At 36.7% G+C, this 25,858-nt stretch overlaps 1 protein-coding gene across 15 annotated transcripts in view; it reads left to right on the top strand.

Moving 5' to 3' along the window:
• The window catches only part of LOC126185071 (monocarboxylate transporter 12-B-like), a 1,121,214-nt gene that overhangs the window by 847,281 nt on the left and 248,075 nt on the right, over positions 1–25,858 (top strand). For 4 of the 15 annotated variants that reach the window (XM_049927844.1, XM_049927850.1, XM_049927840.1 and 1 more), the window contains exons 7-9: positions 5,321–5,560; positions 10,107–10,232; positions 23,846–24,488. The exons of 5 other annotated variants lie outside the window; for them this stretch is intronic. In XM_049927844.1, the coding sequence (XP_049783801.1) occupies positions 5,321–5,560; positions 10,107–10,232; positions 23,846–24,006 (527 nt within the window). In that variant the 3' untranslated portion in view covers positions 24,007–24,488. Of the gene's footprint in view, positions 1–5,320; positions 5,561–10,106; positions 10,233–23,845; positions 24,489–25,858 lie in introns of those variants that run through there. 6 more of the 15 variants (XM_049927847.1, XM_049927851.1, XM_049927843.1 and 3 more) reach the window with 4 other exon arrangements.

The following is a 25,858-nucleotide window of genomic DNA, read 5'->3' as shown; positions in this document are numbered from 1 at the left end:
AGTGAAGAATGTCCTAGACTCACCTAGGAATCAAACCTAGGATCCCAGGGTCTAGAGATAGCAGTGTTAACCACTAGACAGTGAACTGTGGGCTGTATGTTGAAGAGATCTGGAGATACTGGAAGGTTTCACACTGATTATGTAATGCTAAGACAAAGATTTCAAAACCAAATTTTAAACTGTAAGACACTGCCATAAGTTATCAGTTGTGAACTGAAGAATAAAACTGAAGAAATTGCAAAAACATTACAAATTAAGGAGATGAGACATGAATAAATTGAAGGAACAAGAGGGGGTTGAGAGATTCAGAGAGAGCATTAGGCAAAGTTTGACTAAAATGGGGGAAAGAAATACAATGAAAGATGAATGGGTAGCTTTGAGAAATCAAATAGTGATGGCAGCAGATGATCAAATCTGTACAAAGATAAGGCCTAGAAAAAATCCTTGGGTAACACAGGAGATACTGGATTTAACTGAAAAAAGGATAAAATATAAAAATGCATCAAATGAAGCAAGTGAAGGGGAATGGAAACATGTAAGAAATGAGACAGAGTGGAAGTGCAGTGTGACAAAGCAGGATTAACTAGATAAAAAATTGCAAGAATGTACAAGCATACATAACTAAAAAAAGAGAGAATTTGTGTGATCTTTGGAGAAAGGAGAAGCAGCTGTGTGAATATCAAGGGATGGCAATCCAGTTCTAGGCAAGGAAGGGAAAACTGAAAGCTGAAAGGTGGAAGGAATACACAGAAAGGAAACCAACTTGAAGGCAGTATTATTAAAATAGTAGAGGAAATCAATGAAGAAGAAATGGAAGGTATGATACTCTCAGAAGAATTTGATAGAGTTCTTAAATCTGTAAGTCGAAACAAGACCCCTGGAGTAGACATTTCTTTAGAATATTGAGAACCTTGAGAAGGCCAACCATGGCTGCTGTTGTCCACTGTTGCTGTCAACTCTTGGTATAAGCACTGAAATCATTCCACATTGTGTGCAACATTTATGAGACAGGCAAAATACCCCCAGACATCAAGAAGAATGTAACAATTCGAGACCCAAAGGAAGGCAGGGGCTCAACAGCTTGAATGATGCCAAACCATCTGAAGTTGACATTTCATCAGAAAGGAACCCAAGGAATTTCACAGAATGAGAAAGAAGTGGCAAGATGAAATATTAGCACTTCTGCAAGAGGACTCAGTGGAATGTGTGGTGTCGTATACTGTCTACTATTAATAAAATTTTCTGGGCTATTATGTTGTGGTTGAATGGATTTCACCTTAAAACCCAACATTTCATCCCCATCTGTGGAGGACATTTTCAAGGGGGATCGTAGCATCTTTGAAAGTCTGATTCACACCTTGGCTCACTAATGACTGTATCAAAATACTGCTTCCATGTACTTTCACACAGTGGCATGGCATCACGTGTTTTGAATACCCAAGTGCAACTGCCAGTTGTCAACTGCCGTTGTCCACTGTTGCTGTCAACTCTTGGTATAAGCACTAAAATCTACATGTCATTCAATTTCACACCCTTCTCATTCCTACTGTTTTACTATCTCTATGGCCTCTCTGTATAGTCTTTCGTGGTATCTGTTTGTGGCTGCCAGTACTTGAGTCCTATCAAAATGAATGCGGTGGTCTCCTGGCTGCAAAGCATGTTTTGCAAAAGCTGTTCTGTCAGTATCCCCTCTTCTGAAATTGTCCTTGTGCTCTTATAGTAATTTTTATGTTTTGTTTGCAGTGCTCACATACACCTCCCCACAACTGCATGAAATCCTCTAAATTCCTGCTTTTGCAGTGGTTGGTGACCACCCTTGGCCAATTTTAGGTGAGCTTATATCTTCTGGATGGGTTTGTGGAGTACCGCAATGTTCCACTTTTTCAAGATTTTTCCTACATGGTCAGTAACATACTTAATGAAAAGCAGGAAAACTTTTGATTTCACCAGTGCTTAAGTATTGATATAATTTCTGCACAGTCGTCGTAATGCCCTTTTTATCTCAGCAAATGGATAACCATTCTTGAGCAATGTATTGTGAGATGTTTTAATTCTGCATCAAGCAGCTCTAGTTTGCAGATTTTCCTTGCTCTGTCTGCCTGTGTTTTTATGATGTCTTGCTTTTGATATGGGTGATGGTTCGAATTCCAGTATAGGTGATGGTCTGTGTGCATTGATTTATGGTCAAGTGTGTGGCTAAAGCTACCATTTTCTTTTTAGAAAACTAGCACATAAGCATAATGAGCAAGCATTAAAGGAAACAAAAGCAAAATTTGGAGTAGGAATTAAAATCCGTGGAGAAGAAATTAAAACTTTGAGGTTCAGCGATGACATTGTAGTTCTCTCAGAGACAGCAAAGAGCCCGGAAGAGCAGCTGAACGGAATGGACAGTGTCTTGAAAGGAGGATATAAGATGAACATCAATAAAAGCAAAATGAGAATAATGGAATGTAGTCTAATTAAATCGGGTGATGCTGCAGGAATTAGATTAAGAAATGAGACGCTTAAAGTAGTAAAAGCGTTTTGCTACTTTGGGAGCTAAATAACTGATGATGGTCAAAGTAGAGAGGATATAAAATGTAGACTGCCAATAGAAAGGAAAGTGTTTCTGAAGAAGAGAAATTTGTTAACATACAGTATAGATTTAAGTGTCAGGAAGTCGTTTCTGAAAATATTTGTATGGAGTGTAGCCATGTATGGAAGTGAAACATGGACGATAAATAGTTTAGACAAGAAGAGAATAGAAGCTTTCAAAATGTGGTGCTACAGAAAAATGCTGAAGATTAGATGGGTAGATCACATAACTAATGATTAGTTATTGAACAGAATTGGAGAGGAGAAATTTGTGGCACAACTTGACTAGAAGAAGGGATCGGTTGGTAGGGCACACTCTGAGGTATCAAGGGATCACCAATTTAGTATTGGAGGGCAGCGTGGAGGGTAAAAATCATAGAGGGAGACCAAGAGATGAATACACTTGACAGATTCAGAAGGCTGTAGGTTGCAGTAGGTACTGGGAGATGAAGAAGCTTGCACAGGATAGAGTAGCATGGAGAGCTGCATCAAACCAGTCTGTGGACTGAAGACCACAACAACAAACAAACAAAATTTCATCTCCCACCTGCCTCCTCCTCCATGGAAAATGAATCTTTGGATTGATCCCACTGAGGTGTTTGTGAAAACTACCCAGGTCCTCCCTGCCATTCTGCCACCAAGCATACAACAACCAGTTTCCAATGCCTGCTTCCTGGTCTTTTTCCACAAAGAAATTTGCTATAACTGGGAATAAGGGGCTCCCAATAGCAACACCATCCTATGAACAGACAGATTTGAATAGGAAATGCATATGAAAGGAACCCAGGAGAGTAGAGGTGCCAAGAGAGTTGTATCAAGATCAAATAATGTCAGTGCCTTGATGCAGTTGTATACAATTATACCAACTGTTAATCTCAATGGAAAATTAGCAGAAAAGTTATCTATTTTACTACAATAAGTTGGAGTTGCTCTGCCCCCTATGATTCTTTCTTGAGTGCGTGATCTTGCAAGGGCAGCAGGGAATGCTTAAGTCACAATAAGCTCAAGTGGGAAAATGGTGTAAGAGAACTACAACTGTTGTATGAGTGGTGCTTTTAGCCAATGACTGGCCAAAATAACATGCTTATGATTGCTTCCTAGTCTGTATATAAAAAATCATACTCATTTAGGGCAACCTGTCCCTGCTGAAATGTTTGTGATATTGCAGTTCATACCACCTGGAACCACTGGATAAATTTAGCCTTTGGATGTTTGCTTTTATTGTGCTTATAAAACATATTATAGCACTATCTGCAGTTATGCCTTAAGTGATAACCAATTACATGATAAGCTCCATGACATACTGTTTCACATTCAGTTGCATGCCATCACGTACCATCAGTTCTCATCAACCCGTTACACCAATATAATTCTATATGAATTCTTTACTAGTGGATACCTAGCTGAACATTCTGCACAGTTTGTAACTCCCAAGGAGTTCACCTTTGATCTTGATGGTGTGAACCTTTGTGATGACTATGGTGTGCCATTTTTCATTTGGTGTTCATGGTGCGCGAATGTCGACAATGTCTATTTTGTGAAGTGTAATAAATACATTCTATAGAAGGTTCATCTTTGCACCTATGGGACACTCATTTTCTGTCACCTTCATGGTGCACCTGATGAGTCATTAGCACCTAATATTTTTCATGTCATAATTATTGACACAATATTTTCAAATGAGTCTTACTACCGATTGAACTTGCAACCTCAAACTCAAGGGGTTACTTGTTAAAAGATTGGTTGAAGAAAGGCAAACCTGTGTTTATAACATAGGAAAGATGTTGGCTGGACTACACACTATGAAATTTTGAAGTTAGCAGAAATAAAATATAGGGAGGAAAAGGTTATTTGCAACATGTATAGAATCCAGACTGCAGTTACACTTATGAAAGTTCAAAGACATGAGAGGGAAACTGGTTGAGAACTGAGAGAAATGATGATGTAGTCTATCCTTCTAGTTTTCAATTTGAACATTGGGTGTGCAGTAAAGGAAATCAAGGATAAATTTGAAAATAGAATTAATGTTCAGGAAGAAGACATAAAAATTTCGAGCTTTGCTGATGGCATAAATCTGTCAGAGACAGCAAAAGTCATGGATGAGCAGTTGAAGAGAATGGATAATGCCTTGAAAAGAAATTATGAGATGAACACAAACAAAACTAAAACAAAGGTAATGGAGTGTAGTCAAATTACATCAGGTGACACTAAAAGTAGCAGTTGAATGTTGCTATTTGAACAGCAAAATAAAAATAACTGATGATAGTCAAAGTTTGGGAGGGGCGGGGGGTTACAAAATGACACTGGTAAAAGCAAGAAAAGCATTTCTGAAAATGAGAAAGTTGTTAAAATTAGAATTTTTCTGAAGGTATTTATCTGGAATGTGCAGAAGTGATAAATTGACAGTAAGCAATTCACACTAAAAGGAATAGGAACTTTCAAAATGCTGTGCTATAGAACGATACAGAAAATTAAATGGGTAGATCAACTACCTCATGAAGAGATGTTGAATCAGATTGGGGGGAATAAGACATTTATGACACAATTTGACTAAAAGCAGAGATTTGGTTAATAAGAGACATCAATTACTAGCCTCATACAATTATTTATCTTCCATTTAGCATCTGCCAGCATTACATACCTCATGAATAAGCTATTCTGTTCTGACTGCACACTTTTGTGACACAATAATATACTTAATATATATACTTGTGAAAGTAATATAAAATCATTAAATTTATGGCAGACAGGGCGACAATAAATGGTATGGACCAGTCTCTTGCAATGTGGTTGGTTTCAACAATTGGCATTGCAAACACAATTGGAAGGATAGGTTGTGGAGTCCTTGGCAGCTTTCCTGGCTCAAAACCGCTGTTTATAAACAATGTAGCACTATCAATTGGAGGAATTGCTACACTGCTAAGTGGAATATCAACAGCTGATGGATATCTTTTCTTCTATTCTGCTGTATTTGGTTTAGCAACAGGTCAGTATGAAATATCTTCTGAACATGGACAAATTATTGGTGTCCATGGGAAAAAGTAGTTACAAATTTGCTTATTAAGGTAAAATATGATTTTTTTTTTGTATTTTTTCTTTCTGAATTCATTGACTTATGAAGTCTACAACTTCTCTTCAAGGAAATTTTAAAATTGATAACTTTTTACTTACCATTTTCTAACCTATACGTTTAAGCTCAATGTTTATTCATCTTAGAGGATCAGTAGCAGAACTTGCTGTCAAGACTGAAATCTTGAGTTGTAATAAACTTGAAAAATGTATCTTTCAGTTTTTGAACATTTTCAATGAAAATAAACAAGAAACAGATGTGACAATTTGCTTTCCCTCTTTTGATATTGTAAAGTGAATTGCCAACAAAGAGATATGAAGGAAACTTAGCAGTTTGTCACACATGTGCCAGAATGCAAAGGGAGAACTGTCCAAGTCAAAATTTAAATGTGATATGTCATGAAAGTGTTCTGTGATTGCAGCCCTCTTTCAAGATTTGTTCCTTTACGTTTGCACCTGTAAGAATGCAACACAAGTCAAATTAAGACACTAAAATATGTGGAAATTTGTCTTGTTACATTCGGCACAAGAAATTTATAGATTGAGTCCCAGATGACATGTATTTCGGAAATATATTCAGTAATAAATATGAGGGCTGCTCTGTAAGTAATTAAGCACTTTTTTCTTGTCCAATTTCAGTTGAAAAAATGCAAATTTTGTTGTGTGACATTGTGGAGTATTCCCACTTCAGCTGTTATAGTTTCATGGGGTTCAGAAAGGTGGTGGTGCTATACATACCCTTCAATATTGATTGATTGGCGACTCCTGTTGCACAACGCCCATACAATAAAATTAGAAGGAAGGTCGGCATTGGCCATAATTTTGATGATTTATTAACAGCAAAATCGATTTTCGATCACATAATGATCATCTTCAGTTCTGGAAGTTAAACATTTCATATGGTGATCAGTGAATTAGAAAAGAACACAAATACACTTGAGTATAAACCAACTGTTGGTAAGGACATACCTTTAGTGTACAAATTAAAGCTCATAGGCACTGGTGTCTAGTTATTAGCAGTAGAAGAAGCTATGAAATGATCACAATGACTGAAGCCACTGTTTACATTCACCTATACAGCGGACCTCATTGTGACAGGGGCTTGGAACACCCTCTATGTGATGTGTCACATGAAGACTTAACATTACTTTATTTGGCAAGAGATTACCACAAAATACCAAATGTGCACTTGCAAATCATTAATTGAATATTTAAAATTTAAAATTGTATATTAAAAACACATTGCAAAAAGGAAGGGGGAAATGCACATCTTGCCAACATACACTGGTGTGTTATTTTCAAAACAACTTAAAAAAGAAACATGCAAGAATAAAAATCAACAGGTAAATTATAAGGTGTCAGATTACAGGACTAGTAAAAAAGAAAAATATACAAACAACATGACATCAAATACAACAGAATCTGTTATAACACAGTAACCGCTATCTGGCATGGGAAGTCAGAGGTGCAAAGTTCTTAAATTATGTAAAATATTATGTTGAAACCAAGAAGTCAAATACATAAATAGTGGTGATTGTACAATATCTGCCACAATTTAACAGGTCAAAATGTCATGAAACACAATATTCTTTATAATTTTTTTTACGGTGCAGACTAACAACTTTTTATTGTATTTAACGACTTGAGGATTCACACATCTGATTATTCCCATTTGGACATGTTAACACATTATAGCTGTTTCTGAGGCTTAATTACAAAAAATCATCATAATTATGAAAAGCAGAATGACATAAAAGCACATTGTGGCTGCAGAGACTGTTTAGTACACTCATCAGTAAGAACTACTGTTACGGATTGCAAAGAATTAGTGATACATTGGCTAGAGACACAAGTGTGTAAAATACGCTAGCCTAGTAAAAACCTCCATTACCACACCTGTTATTTATAGAAAATATTTTATTATATGATACAAAACAGAACTTGGGTATAAGGAAACAGTGTTCTCTTTAGAGTATAAAAACTTTGTCCCAAAAAATACATCGCACACTGGTTATACACTTTTGCACAAGCACTGAGTCAGAACCCATCATACATACATTTACAGTTGATACAACAGACACGAAACTGTCAAGCAAACGGTTTTGAATACTCATATGAAGGAGATAATTTTATTACATGTCTTAATAGCAGCAGTGGAACCCCTTATAACAATAAAGCTGATTTTGAAAATACCCATATATCCAAAGTAGGCCATAAAAATTAATCTAAAATGCAAGGTGTGGATAAGTAGTAATATACATCATACATTCAGAAAAGTCATAACTTAGGAAAGTTAACAGTACAAATTATTCCCAAAATATACATCGTACTGTAGACAAATTAGAACCAGATTATACACTTTTTTCCACAATTACTTACTAAAGCAATTAAAATGTAGTGAGAAACCAGCAACATGAAATACTCACTTTAAAGTGATGAGGATTTAAATTTCTTATCTATTGGCAAAAAATGTAAATTTTCATAACCAAACACTTAATCTGTAGTGTGCATTGATTTCGTTAAAGGCCTATTATGACTGTGAGTTATGTAGCCTGACCACCAGTTGACAAATGTTATTACAAAACTGATGCAAAAGTACAAGCCAATTACCAATCTCTATAAAGAACCTCAAAAAATGCTGTATATTAAAATATGTTGGCTAGTGAAAAGTGTGGGTAACTCCAGTTCAGCCAGCTGATTCACACGTATTACCTAGTAGATGAGAACAATATTAACATAATAAACATATTGTGATGCAGTTATGAGATACGTTTGCATATTTTTCTTTTCTACTACTCCTGTAATCTGACACCTTATAATTTACATGTTGATTTTTATTCTTGAATGTTTTTTTTTAAGGTTTTTTTTTTTTTTTTTTTTTTTTTTTTTTTTTTTTTTTTTTTTTAATATATATATATATATATATAACATGCCAGTGTATGTTGTCAAGATGTGCATCTCCCCTTCCTTTTTGCTATGCATTTTTAATGTACAATTTGAAATTTGAAATATTCAATTAATGATTTGCAAGTGCACACATGGTGTTTTGTGGTAATCTCTTGCCAAATAAATTAATAAGCCTTCACGTGACACATCACACAGAGGGTGTTCCAAGCCCCTGTCACACTAAGGTCTGCTGAATGGGTGAATGTAAACAGCAGCTTCAGTTATTGTGATCATTTCATAGCTTCTGTTACTGCTAATAACTAGACACCAGTGGCTACGAGCTTAAATTTGTACACTAAAGGTATGTCCTTGCCAACAGTTGGTTTATACTCAGGTGTATTTGTGGTCTTTTGTTTCTTATTCACTGATTGCTATGTGAAATGTTTAACTTCCAGCACTGGAGATGATCATTATGTGAGTGAAAATTGATTTTGCTGTTAATAAATTATCAAAATTACAGCCAATGCTGAGCTTCCTTCTAATTTTTTTCAATATTGCATCTGCAACAGAAGTGTGTTCCCTGTAGAGAGCTGTTATTGGGGTTTCTTTTGGTGGGAAACCAGAGCATGACAGATATTAATAGACATTTGCAGAATATCTGCAAATACCATGCAATAAAAAAAAGCATGGTGAGATGTTTAGTAAGGCATCTATCACCATTGCAACATGGTTGCACAGACTTGTCCGATCTCCAGGGTGCTGGCCGGCTGCACACAGCTGTGCCTCCTGCAATGTTGGAGCATGTGGACAGTCTCACTCAAGATTATCAATGGATGCAAACGAACCTCTCCTTCTCCACGACAATGCAAAGCCTCGTATAAGTCTGCACATCTGAGAGGAACTCACAAAACTTCACTGGAGTGTTCTCCCTCATCCGCGCTACAGCCTGGATCTTGCACATTCAGATGTCCTTCTGTTTGGTCCAATGAAGGGTACACTTTGTGGGAAGCAGTACGTGGATGCTGAAAAGGTTATTGATGCAGCAAGTTGTATGCTCTGATGTCAACCAGTAAGATGGTACCATGTGGGTGTACAGGCCATTCCAGTAATGTGGTGTAGGGCCATCTCACTGAATGGAGATTATGTTGAAAAATAATGTGATTTACCCAAAAGGGTGGGGAATAATATGGTGTACTGGAATGCTGAACAAAAGAAACTACTATTTTAAAAAAGTGTTGTGTTTCTTATTGAATGTCCCTCATACATGATTAATTAAAATTAAGTAATTTACAAGAAGTTTCAATCAACTGTTCACTACTCAACAAATTTAATGAAATTACCTAGAAATTAAATTCAGCTATGAAACACTTTCATGAAATTTGAACAATATAAATACATTTTATATACTAGTAAATAATATCTCATAAAAGAACATGCAAAAATACATAAATTAAGCAATTTATGAATTTTTTTACGAAATTTATTTTAAGTGTTTTTATTTTAAGTGTTATTAAGCTTCTACTGTGTTGCAATAAGCTATTAGCAGGGTATTAACTAGTTTAAATATTTTATTTCAGCATGTTTTGCCTCACTCCGTTCCCTAATTATAGTGGATCTACTAGGACTTGAACGCTTGACAAATGCTTTTGGATTAACATTGATGTTCCAAGGGGTTGCTGCTGCCATTGGATCGCCTCTTGCTGGTATGTTGATTTTCTTTTGATATTTGCATCATGTTATGCACTGCTTTTGTTGTATTTGGAGGTGCTGAAGAAGTCCACCAACAAAATAATGAATGTAAAATTACAGATAGTTTGATGATGGAGAGTATGGCCTGGAATAAAAAACTGTTTTCTGATGCCAAAATTGAAATGCGTTAATATTAACTATATCTGTGTCTGTGTGCTCCAAAAAATAAATGCAAACATGACTGTCATATGCACAGATGTTTTACGTCAGTAAAAGATAATAATAATAATAATAATAATAATAATAATAATAATAATAATAATAATTTCTGAAAAACTTTAAAACAGGAAAAGCCAAAGAAAGATTGGAAAAATATAGAAGCACACATGATCAGGGTAATGAATGATAAAGGCCACCTATAAGAAAGTAACAGAAACGTTTGGAGCAAAGAGGAAATGAACAGCAAAAAGCTCAAATGGGAAGACATTACTAAGCTATGAAAGGAAAGGTGAAAGGGGTATATACAATGGCTATACAAAGGAAATGAAATGAAAGGTAATGTTATGAAAAGAGAAGAGCGAGTAGATGAAGATGCAATGGGAGATATGATGCTGCAGCATATCCCCTATGTTAGTCAAGCTACATATTGAATAATCAGTAATGGATACCAAGGAGGAAATAGGAAAATGAATTAAAAATCAGGCGGAAGGAATAAACTTTGATTTTATGATGTCATTGTAATTCTGCCAGGAATGGCAAAGGATCTGGAAGATAAGATGAACAGAATAGATAGTGTCTTTAAAAGAAGTTATAAGATGAATATGAATAAAAGAGAACCAAGGACAATGGAATGTATTCAAATTAAATCAGATGACACTAAGAGAATTATATTAACAAATGAGGCAATAGAAGTAGTTGGCGAATTTTGATCCTTGGGCAGCAAAGTAACTGAAGATACTAAAGTAAAGTAGAGACGACATAAATTGTAGACTAGTAGTACCATGAAAAGGATTTCTGATAAAGAGAAATCTGTTATATTGAATATAAATTTAAATGTTAGGAAGTCTCTTCTGAAAGTGTTTGTCTAGTCTTTTTTACTACTTATTTTATTTTATTTATTTATTAAATGGAAGTTTAGCTTTGTACAGTGGTGGAATGTGAATGATAACATTGAAGACAATAAGGAACAGAAGATTTTGAAATGTAATGCTACAAAAAATGCTGAACATTAGATAGGTAGATTAACAAACTAGTGTGTTTACTTTTTGCGTCATGCAGTTGCAACTGTAGCGGTTATAAAGCTAAGTACTGACAAAGTTATTTGTGAACTGTTATACAGTTATTAAATTTAATAGTTTTCTGTGGTGTTTCATGCTCTTTGTGGCACTATAACAATTTAATAAACTTTTGGAAACATTTGCTCGCTGTGTGTTGAAGTCATTTAGTAAATTTCATGCTTTAGTTTTCAGCTGATGCTTCTTACTGTTTCTAGTGAAATATTTCAGTAAAATTTTCATTGAGTGTTTTCACTTTGTTGAGTGTTAAAGCGACCACTTGAATTTTTGGTTTTAGCTAGTAATTTTGTGAAGTTTTGTTGGGATTGGTGTTAGTTGTGGTTTAGTAGTATTAATACAAGTAGTTGCTTTCTTAGTAGAGAGAGAATTTTGAGACAGCTATTGTTAGTTCTATAAATAGTTCTACAAGTGTAACTGAACTTAAGTAACATAGACATATAGTCATTTTCAGTAACTGTAAAGTTTTACCATGGGTGAGAAGTGTGGTCTCTATCATAGGTTTGTGAGTAGTGGGTTACGATGTGGAATTTGTTCAAAGTATTTTCATCAGGAGGGAATGCAGTGGGCAAGCCAGTGGGCATTCTAGCAAGATCCTCTCCTGGGAATGCAGAATCTGTAGTAGAAATAAGTTGACAGAGGACCAGGAACGTAAGATCTGTGCCCTTCAGGTGCAGTTACAACACACAAAGGAGGAACTAGATAGGTTGAGGAGGGTGAAGTGTGCTGGAAATGGGAACTTTCAGATAGTGAGAAGGCAGCTAGGAGGAGGAGATATTCAGGAAGTTATACTTCGTGTATATGCAACAGATTTGACCAACTGTCAGAGCTGAGTGGAGAGGAGCCTCTTGTAGCTGCAGGTGAAGGGAACATACGACAGTCCTCATCAGGTAGGAGGCTTAGATCAGTTGAAAAGTCTTACAGAAAGGTAAAGATGTGTGGGCCAGTAGTTGCAGGAACTGTTGGGGAGTGCGTACCAGGTCACCAGTATTGTGAAGCCTAGTGCAGGGTTGGCTCAGGTGACTGACAGCATAGGAGAGTTATGCAGGAATTTTACGAAGGAGGATCAGGTAGTGATAGTGGGTGGAGCAGGGAACAGTCTTGATAGGGATGGGGAATATGATGTAGGCGGTGACCTGGTAAAGATTGCTACTCAAATTGGTGGCACTAATGTGCATTTCATACAACTATTTCTGCGTCACGATTGGTCTCATCTTAATGTGGCTGTTAAGCACATTAACAAGGGGCTGGAGAGGGATCTGATGGCAGAGGGTATGAGTCACATTTCAGTGTTGCCAGTTGAGTCTATCAGTAGATTGGGTTTCACTAGGCATGGCCTGCACCTCAATAGGTATGGGAAGGGGAGGCTGGCAAACCTTATAGGTGACAGTGTAGAGGGTGGTGGTGGTGGAATCACTCATGGAAAATTCCTGTAGTAGTTGGTATTAGAGCTGCACATTTTGATAGACCTGATAATCATATCTACTTAAAGGAAGTCACTCTAAGGGCTCACCTTCAGAGGACATCATGTTTCCAAGAAGAGAAGGAATTAGCATATTTCAACAGAATATAAGAAGTATTAGAGATAAAGTTAGTGAACTGCTTATAGAAGTTGACTCTGTAATTATAGGTATATTGGAGCACCACTTAAATAATTTGACAGTTCAGAGGCTTCCTTTACCAGGATACAGATTAGCTGGCTGTTTTTCAAAGAGTTCCTTGTGGGGTGGGGGAGTGGTCATGTACGTAAAAAACAGTATTCCATTTGAGTCCATAGACATATCACAGCACTGCACTGAACAGATATTTGAATGTTGTGCTAAGGCAGTTGCATTTAGTGAAACTAAACTTCTAATTGTTGTTTATAGGTCCCCTAACTCTGACTTAAGAGCATTTCTGCTCAAGCTATAGAGGGTTCTTGATTCATTTTGTAGGAAGTACCAGACATTAGTTACATGTGGTGACTTCAATATAAATTAGGTATATGATGGAGCAAGAAAAAAGATGTTGGTACATCTCCTAAATTCATACGATCTGATCCAGACTGTATTTTTTTTTCAACTATGGTGCAGGGGAACAGTAGCAGAGCCATAGACAATATTTTTATTCATTCTTCGTTACTAGATGGGCATTCTGTTAGTAAAAGGGTGAATGGCCTTCCAGACCATGATGTGCAAATTTTAACACTAAAAGGCTTTTGTACTCAAACAAATGTCACATATAATTACAAACTATGTAGGAAAGTTAATCCAACAACAATAGAGAGTTTTTTAAACCTCATCAAGGAACAAGAGTGACAAGATGTTTATAGTACCGATAACATAGATGACAAATATAATGATTTCCTTAACACATTTCTCATGCTCTTTGAGAGTTGTTTTCCATCAGAACATTCTAAACGGGGTACTAGCAGTGAAAGGCACCCCGGGTGCCTGACTGGTGGGATAAAAATATCATGTAGAACAAAGCAGGAATTATATCAGAATGTTAGAAGTAGTCACAATCAAGCTACAGTAGCACATTACAAACAGTACTGTAAGGTGCTTAAAATGTTATTAGGAAGGCAAAGAGTATGTGGTATGCAAATAGAATAGCTAATTCACAGAATAAAATTAAAACCATATGGTCAGTTGTGAAGGAAGTGTCTGGTCAGCAGCACAAGGTTGACAATATAAAGGCAGTTCGTAGTAAAAATATTTCTGTTACTGATAAATCGGATATATGTACAGTGTTCAACAATCATTTTCTGAGCATAGCTGGTGAATTAAATAAAAATTTAGTTTCTACAGGGAGTCATATAGCTCTCTTGGCAAATGCCTTTCCAAGATTGATGTCTGTAATACTCCTCTGTGATACAGACAAGAGGGAGACAGTGTCAATAACTAAGTCACTGAAGACTAAGGACTCTCATGGATATGAAGGAGTGCCTAGCAGAATATTAAAGTACTGTGCTGCATATGTTAGCCCTGTATTTACACATATTAGTAATTTCTCCTTTAGGAATGGTCAGTTTTCTGAATGATTAAAGTACTCAGTAGTAAAGCCACTTTATAAAAAGGGAGAAAGGCATAATGTAGACAGTTTTAGACCTATTTCTGAAAACGCTGTGTATGTAAGGATAATTGATAATTTTATATCACACGATTTGCTATCAAATGTACAGCTCAGCTTTAGAAGTCATTTAACAACTGAAAATGCTATATTATCTTTTCTCTGTGAGGTACTGGAAGGATTAATTAATTAATTTGAACAATAGGCATATTTTTGATTTAACTAAAACATTTGATTGTGTTGACTGCAAAATATTGCTCCAGAAGTTGGACCATTACGGAATACGGGGAGTAGCTCACAATTGGTTCACCTCTTGCTTTAGCAACAGACAGCAAAAGGTCATTATTCACAGTGTTGAGAATGGCTGTGATGTGGGGTCTGAGTGGGGTGCTGTCAAGTGGTGGGTGCCCCAATGGATCAGTGTTGGGGCCACTCCTGTTCCTTATTTATATAAACTGTTTAACTGTACTGGTGTGGAAATGAGGACGGAAGGAGAATTGAAGACAGAATGGTAGTAAGATAGGGATTAAAAGAGGAAGTGAAGAGAATAAGTGATAGGATGATGCAGACCAAAATATCACTCAAGGGGATTACCATAGAGGTAACACAAGTGTATGCCCTGCACGTGGGTTGCACTTCTGAGGAGAAGCAAGAGTTTGAAGAGGAAATGCAGAAGCAGATGGGAAGGAAGAATATGATAGTAATGGGGGATTTAAACACACACGTTGGAAGAGAAAGGTAAGGCTGCGAAAGTGTGCTTGGACCAGAGGGTTGGGGCTGCCGAAATGAGGAAAGTGAAACACTATTGGAGTTCTGTCAAAGGAATGATGTGCTGGTTGGGAACTCTTGGGTCAAGAAAAAGGAGAGCCACAAGAGTATCTGGTACAGTCAAGATTTAAAGAGGAAGTTGATAGTTGACTACTTCCTGTACAATAGTGAGATGAATAGGAACATCCTTGGCATTAAGGTATTACCATCAGAGGCCTTGGATAGTAACCACCATTTGCTGGTAATGAACCTGAGAGGGACTAAGGATAATAAAGGGACAGAAAACCAGGAAAGACTTATAAGGGTATGGAAGTTGAAGGAGGAAGAAAGCAGGCTACAGTACCTACAAGTAGTAAAGGAAAGCATCCCAAAGGATGAACCAAAAATGGTTGAATAGGAATGGGGCAGATTCAAGGGAACATTAATAAGTGCGGCAGAAGCAATATGTGGGAGGACAAGCAACAAAAAGAGATGGAAGGAAACATGCTGCTGGAATGATAAAACAAAGGATAAAGTACAAAAGAAGAATAGAGCCTTTAGGGTATTGTTCCAGAAGAGAACAGCAGAGACAAGGGAAGAGTATCAGACAAGAAAGAAAGAAGCAAAAAGATTGTTGGTGGAGGAAAGAAAAAAGTGGATGGAACAGTGGACCAGAATGATGGAGGAGGATAGTGAAGGTTCAAAAAAGGTGTTATATGGGATGATTAAAAGTAAGAGGAAGAATGGTATGACAGATTGTGCTGAAATTGTGAACAAAAGTGGACAAAATGTAGAGAATAAGAAGGAACTCAAGAATATGTGGAAGGAGTATTTTGAGAACTCCTGAATCTGAATGGGGACCTGGATGAGGGGGAACAAGCCGAGGAGAAAAAAGTTGATGAACAGCAAATAGAAAAAGATCTTACATGGGGAGAAGTGGAAGAGGCACTGGGCAAGAAGAAGGGAGGGAAGTGACAAGGTCTGGATGAGCTAAGTGTAGAGATGGTGGGAGCAGCAGGAGAGGTGGGGATACAATGGCTATATCGAGTAATGAAAATTGTGTGGAGACATAAGATGATCCCAGGAGACTGGAAGAAGAGAATAATTGTCCTGATCTTTAAGAAGGGAAATAGAAGAGAGTGCAAGAATTATCAGGGTAAAACAATGATGAGTCATTGTGCAAAGATTTTTGAGAAAATTTTGGAAGCACAAATTCGGGCAAAATTAGAAGGAAGAATGAGAGAAGAGCAACATGGCTTCAGAACAGGAAGGTCCATGGTGGATCTAATTTTTTCTGCAAGACAACTGTAGGAACAGCACTATGAATATGGAATAGATCTACTAATGACCTTCCTGGACATTGAAAAAGCGTATGATAGTGTACATAGAGGCAAAGTGTGGAAAGCCCTGTAGAACAGAGGAGTAGCAAACCAGATTATTTGGAGGATAAGGGAAATGTACCATGGAAGTGTGAGCTGTGTGAAAGCAGGAGGAGAGAGATCAGTTTGGATTGAACAGAAGAAAGGCTTGAGGCAGGGAAGTGCACTTTCAAAATTACTCTTCATTATAGTGATGTATGATACAGTAAGTACAGTAGCACAAGTAATTGGTGAAAGGAAGATGAAAGCTATGGTGTTTGCAGATGATCTGATGATTTGGGGGAATAAGGAGGAGGAAGTACAAGAGCAGTTGGACATATGGGAACAAACAGTACAAGAATATGGGATGATATTTAGTATAAGTAAGATTGAGATGATTATCGCAACAAGAAAGAAGGAGAGAGGAACAACTGGAATAACAACTGGCGAGGAGCAATTGAGGAGAATGGAGAGTTTCAAGTAACTAGGAAACCTGATACAGGAAGATGGAAAAAAGACAGAGACATAAACGAGCGGGGGAGAATAGCAGAAGCATTTCGGAAGAGTGTCAGAAGTCTGATATGGAGCAAGGATGTACCCCCAAATCAGTAAAAAGGTTATATACCAGTCATACTATGTCCCAATCATGACATATGCATCAGAAACCTGTATTATGAAAGGAAAAGAGAAAAGGAAAGTAGAAGCTAAAGGGATGAAATTCTTGAGAAACGGTATTGGATTGACAAAGATAGACAGGTTAATAAATGACAGGATCATAGAGTTAATGAAGGTGGAACCATTACAGAAGAGATAGAGAAATCGAGGCTGAGATGGTATGGACATGTTAAGAGAATGGAGGAGAAGAGGATACCCAGGAGGATACACGAGATGAAACTGGAAGGAAAGAGACCAAGAGGAAGACCGAGAGACAGATGGCTGAAAGGAGTAGAGGAATGCATCCGGAAGAAAGGAGAAGACTAGGCCAAGGTGAAGACAGAGAGATCGTGGCAAGACAGAAGGCGATGGAGAGACCTATGTTCCATACAGACCTGGCCAGAGGCTGGTAACTATCCATGATGATGATGATATCCTCTCTCTTGTATTATGGGTAACTATAAAATATTTCTGTTTGCTGATGACAGTAGCTTGGTAGTAAAGGATGTTGTGTGCAACATTGTCTTGGGTTCAAATAGTGCAGTTCATGACATAAGTTCATGGCTTGTAGAAAATAAACTAACACTAAATCACAGTAAGACTCAGGTGTTAGAAACCACCCAATTCAACAAAACCTGACATTTTAATTTCACAGAATGGGCATATGATTAGTAAAACTGAATAGTTCAAATTTCTAGGTGTTCAGATTGATAGTAAACTGTCGTGGAAAGCCCACATCAAAGACTTAATGCTGCCATTTTTACTTTTTGAATGGTGTCTGAAGTGAGTGATCATTCTAGATGAAAATTTCTCTACTTTGCTTATTTTCATTCTCTTATGTCATATGGTATTATATTTTGGGGTAAGTCTTCCCATTCTAAAAGGATATTTTTGGCTCATAAATGGGTGTTTTGAGCAATAAGTGGTGTAAGTTCACGAACCTCTCGTCAACCTCTGTTCACGAGTCTGGGTATTTTGACATTGGCCTCTCAATATATATATTCCTTACTGTCATTTCTTGTTAAAACAGTATTAACTTATTCCCAAGAATAAGCAACTTTAACTCAGTTAATACTCAGCAGAAATCAAACCTGCAGCTGGATCAGACTTCCTTAACTCTTGTGCAGAAAGATGTGCAATATAGTGCTGCATCCATTTGCAATAAGCTACCACTAGAATTCAAAAATCTTAGCAGTACTCCACCTGCTTTCAAATCAAAACTGAAGAGTTTCCTCATGGGTCACATCTTCTTTCTGTCGAGGAGTTCCTTGAAAAATTAAGTTGATTCTTGTTGTACCGTTGATTGTGTTTATTTAAACTTATGGCTTGACCTTTTTGGGTTCATAAACATTTTATTTTTACCTGTTATTACTTTTATGTTGTAATTTCACGTACTGACACATTCCATGACCTTGGAGATTTGCTCCTTAATTTGTTCCTACAGAGCTTGACATGTGAATAGAAACTGAATTAAATGGGATGAAAAGGACTTTGGGCCACAACATAATTCATGTATATTGGAATCAGTTTCTTTTTTATCATCTTAATTGTGTACTGGTTCCAAAAAATTGCCCAAGCAACTTACATGTATCTATCTTGCTTAGATCAGAAATTACAGTATACAGAGCATTTGGACTCAGAAATTTAACACTGGCAAGGATTTTTAAAACGCTCAATGTTATTGATAAAACAATGGTGATTCTAAATAAACCTTCATAAAACACTTTATACTGAATGGTGTCCTTAAATAGTAATAACAAAATTTGCTTGACATCTTCTTAAAAGACTGTCTCTATTCATTCTATATAACTCTGTAAGTATTGATAAAATGTGGCTTAAATTCAAAGAAATATTGTTGATGGAAACTGTGAGTTTTGTACCAAGTAAATTAACAAGAGATGAAACAGATTCCTCATGGTACACAAACCAGGTCAGGACACTGTTGAAGGGAACAGAGAAAGGAAAAAATGGACACCAGATTTTAAAGAATATAAAATATACAAGATGGAGAAGACTTACACATCCTCAAAACTTGGCGTGCACTTTAGTATGAGATGCTTTTAATACTTTCCATAATGAAACACCAAAGTAGCTGTACTAAATACATAAAGTAAGATAGACTAAATATTTCAAACTTTGAACCAAGAACAGCTACCAACATGAATAATTTATAAGTAAATGGCCTAGGTGAATTAAAGAAACTTAAATCACTTAGAGATTGGTCTTCCAGTCCAGGCTGTATACCAATTAGGTCCCTTTTGGAGTATAATGGTGAAGTAGTTCTATTTTTAGCACTCATATAAAACCACTTGGTTGATGAAAGATCCATACCTTAGATACTTGCACAGATCACTCCAATATGCAAGAAAGGAGCTCTAAGTAATCCATTGAATGATAGACCTGTATGACTGACATTTATTAGTGGTAAGATATGGTAGGACGTGTTCAGACATTATGAATTACCTCAAAGGACAATCTCTATTAACACACAATCAACACAGATTCAGAAAAGATTGTTTTTCTGAAACACAACTGGCTCTTTATTCCCATTAAGTAATGACTCTTATTGATGGAAGCATTCCATATTTTGAAATTTCCAGAACATGGTGGCTTCTAATCAAAGTTCCTGCCTATGTAGTATCATCTCAGTCCATAAAGTTCTACGTACTCTGATACTTCCACCTACAAGTTTCAAATTAGATGGAAAGGGGAACATTTTGATATTTCTGTCCAATTATTTTTTAAGTAGTAGTCTAAATTTGTTGAAAATTCTAACTGTGGATGATTAGAGGTAACTACTTACTATGGAGAGGAAATGTCAAGTAGTCAATAAGCACATAAAAAAGCTACTGATCATTTTATTCCATCTTTAAAATTTTATTCCTCTTCAGACCTTTACCCCCACTGACATACACATGCTCAACCACATTTCCCTAGCATTTAGTTCAACTACTGTTAGTTGTCGAGGATGATGTTGATTCAGAAGAGGAGAAGGATAAGGATGCACAAGGATTAGAACAGCAAAAGCATGTCCTGGTGCAGAGAGACATCAGCAGCTGTAGGTTGTTAATTGAGAAATATTGAAGGAGCTTGGGGCAGGGGTTTATAGGCTGCTGAGAAAACAGTGTAGAGGAAGGTGTGTAAGTGTGTAAACATGTCTAACGTGAGGAACAAATAGATAAATATCAACCCCGTGATCAGAGGGTGGAAATGGGGTGGGAAGAGGAGTACATACCCTGGAAAACAGAGAATAGAAGAACTTCAGCCCAAAAGAATCACAAAAAAGGATTCGTCCAGTCTATGCAATTTAGAGAATATGATGTTGGTACAGAAAAATCCAAATGGAACAGGTTGTGAAGAAGATACCAAATTGACCGTATTTGTCTAAACATCATTCCCGCAATCAGCTAGGCAAGGTACTGTGTGCAAAAATCAGTTTTTATGAATTGCACATATTAGAATATTTCCTCTGCTAAGTAATTTGGACTAACATTTCTCCTGCATGCTGAACTCAAGGTGGCACAGTTGTTAGCACAATGGACCCACATTTCAAAAGACAGTGGTTGAAATCATCCATTTTTAAATCACTCCAGACAAATGTCAGGATGGTTCCTTTGTAAGGGATATGGCTGATTTCTTTCTGCATCCTTTCATAAACTGAGCTAATGCTCCATCTCTGATGAACTCATTCTTGACTTTAATCTTCCTGCAGTCAGAACCCAGTATTCACTACTCCCTGGCCTTCTCATTCCATTATCAGCCTAACTACAATGCTCCCCCTCCCCTCCTCAAGGAATCCCACCAGCCTCATACTTCTTTCTGTTCCTCACTTTAGTAATAATGTTGATAGGCCTCTTTTGAAGTTTCTATAGTGAACTCCCTCTATCCTGCCCCTGTCTCCAGTTACCTCTCCTTGGATCTATACTCACTACATGTAACTATGTCTGCTTCCATTAGACAAACACCATATGAGTCTGTATTCATGCCCCTTACTAAATTCATTCATTCATTCATCCATCCATCCATTCATTCATTCATTCATTCATCCATTCATCTATCATGTTCCCTGGATCCCATCAAGAAGGAGATCCTTCAGAGATATGGAACAAGTCAAAGTATACATGAACATGAGACAAGGACATCACTGATGTTCAATGTGTGTGCTGTTTTAGCAGTAACCTATGAGTATACTGCTTAATACAATTCAAGCTAGTGCATTTTTCAAACAAAATATTTTTACATCTGTAAGTACTGAGTCCTATTTTCAGTCAATTAGTAGATTTATAACAAATACTGGTACTGGCCATGTAACTAACAGAAATTTTCATTCCTCAATCTAGATATCCTGATAATTTTTAGAAAAAGGTGTTTAGGAGGTGTGTTTTTAATTTTCTTTTTGGATTGGAAGGGATTCTCTATTTCTTGCTTTATGTTAAACGGTAGCAATATCTTACCACCTGAGTGCATAACCCCTTTCTGACCCCTGGACAAGAAGTTAAAGTGTACATGAACATTATTTTTGCATCTTTAATTGTCTCTGTGTATATTACATTTCAGTTTAAACTGATTTTTATCATCAACAAGAAAAATCATTAAGGAGGAACTGAGCATAAGGATTCCATGATCCTTCTGCAAGATGTATGATTACCTTTCTGCTCACTTTCACCAAATAAACATTTTATTTACTCTATGTGCATTATTTCAGAAGACAGTTCCATAAGCTAATGGGAATTGAAAATATACAAAAAAGCCAGCCCTCTTGTCTTTCGATTAACACACTAAGAGATGCCTCTAAAATTATAAAATTGTGAACTGAACATCTTGATTTGCTTATCAAAATGTCTACTCCATTTCAAATTATTATCCAACTTGAATCCATGGAATTGTACACATTGTGCTCTATTCAGTTAATGACCATTAATGTCTACTTCTAGCACTAAAAGGTCATTATTGCTTGTTTGAAACTGCATAAGAAGAGTCTTCATGAGGTTATGACTGAACCTTATAGCTGTGGACCACTTTGACCATTGATTAACGCAGTTGTGTTGCTAGCAAGCATTACAGCTACAGTTTGTGAACTGCCTTTTAAAGTAATCGGAAGATCATTTATGTAGATTAGAAACACAAAGGGGCCAAGTACCAAAACTCTGTGGCAGTTCACATGTTATATTACTCAAATCTGAGGTTATTTTCATGTCAGGTCACAGAAATACCAACAGGACCATTATTTTTGTTCAGCTTTGCTAGCACTTCATTTATGAGATCTCACGTTGGTTTCAGTCTAAAGAATCCTTCACAAAAACTAAACTGAGAAGCAGTTAAAAAGCTTTGCTTGGTTAAATGAATTAGTATTCTGTTAATGTTCACATTGTCAAACCCTTTTGAAAATAGTGAAATGACTGATATAGATCTGTGATTAGAGGTGGTCTGCTTTCTCCAATACTGCTGATAGGTGTTACTACAGCAAATTTAAGTCTTTCAGGAGATGGGCCCTGAGCCATTCACTGGTTATACAGGTGTCTTAAGAGTAATTGTAGCAAGTCAGCACAAGATTTTAGTATCCTGTTATAAACACCACCATAACTAGCAGAATTATTACTTTTTAGACACATGGCAAATTCCATAATATCCTTATGGGTTGTACGTTTGAAACTAATGTCTATTAGTGTTACCTGCAGTGTCTGCACATGTAAATCTGATGCATATGTGTTTGGTGTTTATTACTGGCTACAGTATTTGCAGCTACTATGATGAAGTAGTCAATAACTTTGGAGGCCAATGGATTAAAGTGTCACTAAGTAATCAATAAATTTGGAGGCCAATGCTTTAAAGTGTCACTATTTTTGACAGAAATTTTTTCTGGGAATTACCTCCTAAGCTTTCATCTCTCCCTACCTCTTGTCCCTATAAAGTTCACTCAAATTACTTGATAGTTTCCAACTACTTATTCCAGGTTACAGTACCAGTAAGTTTAACCATTTGTATCCATGGAAAGGGGGAGGTGGAGTAATGTGTAGTATGCACTGAAAAGAATGCCATTCAAAAGATAAACTACAAGTATCAATTTATCGTTTGTCTGTCTAGTGACTGCTCAGTGCTTTCTCTGTGTGGTAAACAGTTGTCTTTACATAATCTATTTTATTTTAACCATGATTTAAAATTATTGTATTACGATGAAAATATTAATGAGTTTTTGGTGTCTATTTATCATTTGACACACAGTCTAATGAGTAGAAACACTTCTTTGTGCCAAATATAAAATTATCTCTCTGATTTTTGTCACAAACTAATAATGCATACAATGACCTCAATTAATAGTTCCTTTATATAATTTTTCTCAAACGTAATGGAGTAAGTGACCTTGAATTCATTATGCACAGCAAATAAATATTAGTTGAAACTGGATCACATGTATGGTGCATTGTAGGTCACTGATACAACTGCAATTAGTTATACATCCTATCTACAATAAGAACATTGAAATTTCTCATTTATTTAGAGTTATGCATAATTTATTCACTACAGGTGCATTCATGGAAGCAACAGGCAGCTATGATGCTTCATTTTACCTCTCTGGTGGACTCATACTGGCTTCAGCAATCATCCTTTACCCTCTGGGCAAGGTCAATGCTTGGGAAAAATCAAGGCAAAAGAGAAAAGGGGAAAAAACAAACTGTGTTATATGACATGATATATAGCATGATACTCAATAATTATTTGATACTCAGATGTTGTATGTGAGTGACTGTAAATACATACAGAAGACTTTTCTGTCGAAACAGAAAATTTCATTGAGTTTTGTTGTGGACTCACTGTATGAACTGTAAAATATTCAAGTTTAAGAGGAATATCAAGTACAACAAATATTGATGTTTCAAAGTACTTCGTACTAAATGGAAACTGTTTCATATGTGCCATATAGATATTGAACTGTGTATAAAATGTACTACTTTGACAATAATATATTACTGCTGGATTCTTTTTAATATTGAAAGCTTGTACAGAGATGAAATGAGTTGTTAATTATGTAATTTTTGTATTTATTGGTGCTCTGTGTACATAATGTAACTGTACAGCATTTACTTTGTCAATATTTAGAGAAAATGTATTTGGCTATAATTTATCACCTGCACATCACCACAACTGGGTAATAAACGTTTTTTACAAACTCGGTTTTATTAATATTTTTGCACTGACCTTGCAAAACTCACAGAAATTCTTCTGGCAACTCTCTCTCTCTCTCTCTCTCTCATTCTCTTTCTCTCTCTCTCTCTCTCTCTCTCTCTCTCTCGTGTGTGTGTGTGTGTGTGTGTGTGTGTGTGTGTGTGTGTGTGTTTTGTGTGTGTGTGTCTGTGTGTGTGTGTGTGTGTGTGTGTGTATGCGCGCGCCCATGCACGTGTGTGTGAGTGTGAATTAACACGTTCATGTTAATTAGAGTATTTCTGGATACCAAGTGCCAATGACCTATGTCCACATCAAATGGGAAAGGGATTGCTATTGAATTGATAAGTCACTTCCGAAGGTAGATGGTCCATGAGCTGACCCACTGGCACAGGATTCATAAGGCAATGAGAAACCATTGTAATAAACATGGGATATTCCATAACTCAAAGTGATATAATGTTATGAACAGTTAAAGATTATGTATAAATTTACAAAAAATGGTTCAAATGACTCTAAGCACTATGGGATTTAACATCTGAGGTCATCAGTTCCCTAGACTTAGAACTACTTAAACCTAACTAACCTAAGGATATCACACACAGCCATGCCCGAGGCAGGATTCAAACCTGCGACCGTAGCAGCAGCACTGTTCCGGACTGATGCGCCTAGAACCGCTTGGCCACCCTGGTCAGCTATAAATTTACATCTGCATCTACATGATTACTTTGTAATTAAGTGCCTGGCAGGGGGTTCATCGAACCATTTTCATACTACTTCACTACCATTCCACTATCGAATGGCACGTGGGAAAAAGGCACACCTAAATATTTTCGCATTCAGAAGAGAAAGTTGGTGATTGAAATTTCGTAAATAGATCTCAACATGAAGAAAACCGCCTTTGTTTCAGTGACTGCCACCCCAACTCGCGTATCATATCAGTGACACTCTCACCCATATTGGGCAATAAAAGGAAACAAGCTGCCCTTCTTTGCACTTTTTCGATGTCCTCTGTCAGTCCTACCTGGTAAGGATCCCACACCATGCAGCAATATTCCAGCAGAGGCCAGACAAGTGTAATGTAGGCTGTCTCTTTAGAGGGTTTGTCACATCTTCTAAGTGTTCTGCCAACAAAGCACAGTCTTTGTTTTGCTGTCCCCGCAATATTATCTAGGTGGTCTTTCCAATATAAGTTCCTCATAATTGTAATTCCTAGGTATTTAGTCAAAGTGACAGCCCTTAGATTTCTGCAATTTATCATATACCCAAAATTTATCGGATTTCTTTTAGTATCCATGTGGATGACCTTGCACATTTCTTTGTTTAGTGCAAATGCCACTTTTCGCACCATACAGAAATTCTCTCTAGATCATTTTG

The sequence above is a fragment of the Schistocerca cancellata genome, chromosome 4 (assembly GCF_023864275.1).
Source record: "Schistocerca cancellata isolate TAMUIC-IGC-003103 chromosome 4, iqSchCanc2.1, whole genome shotgun sequence".
Lineage (NCBI taxonomy): Eukaryota > Metazoa > Arthropoda > Insecta > Orthoptera > Acrididae > Schistocerca > Schistocerca cancellata.
The sequence above is the reverse complement of the archived record's forward strand: the minus strand, read 5'-3'. Positions and strand labels throughout refer to the sequence as shown.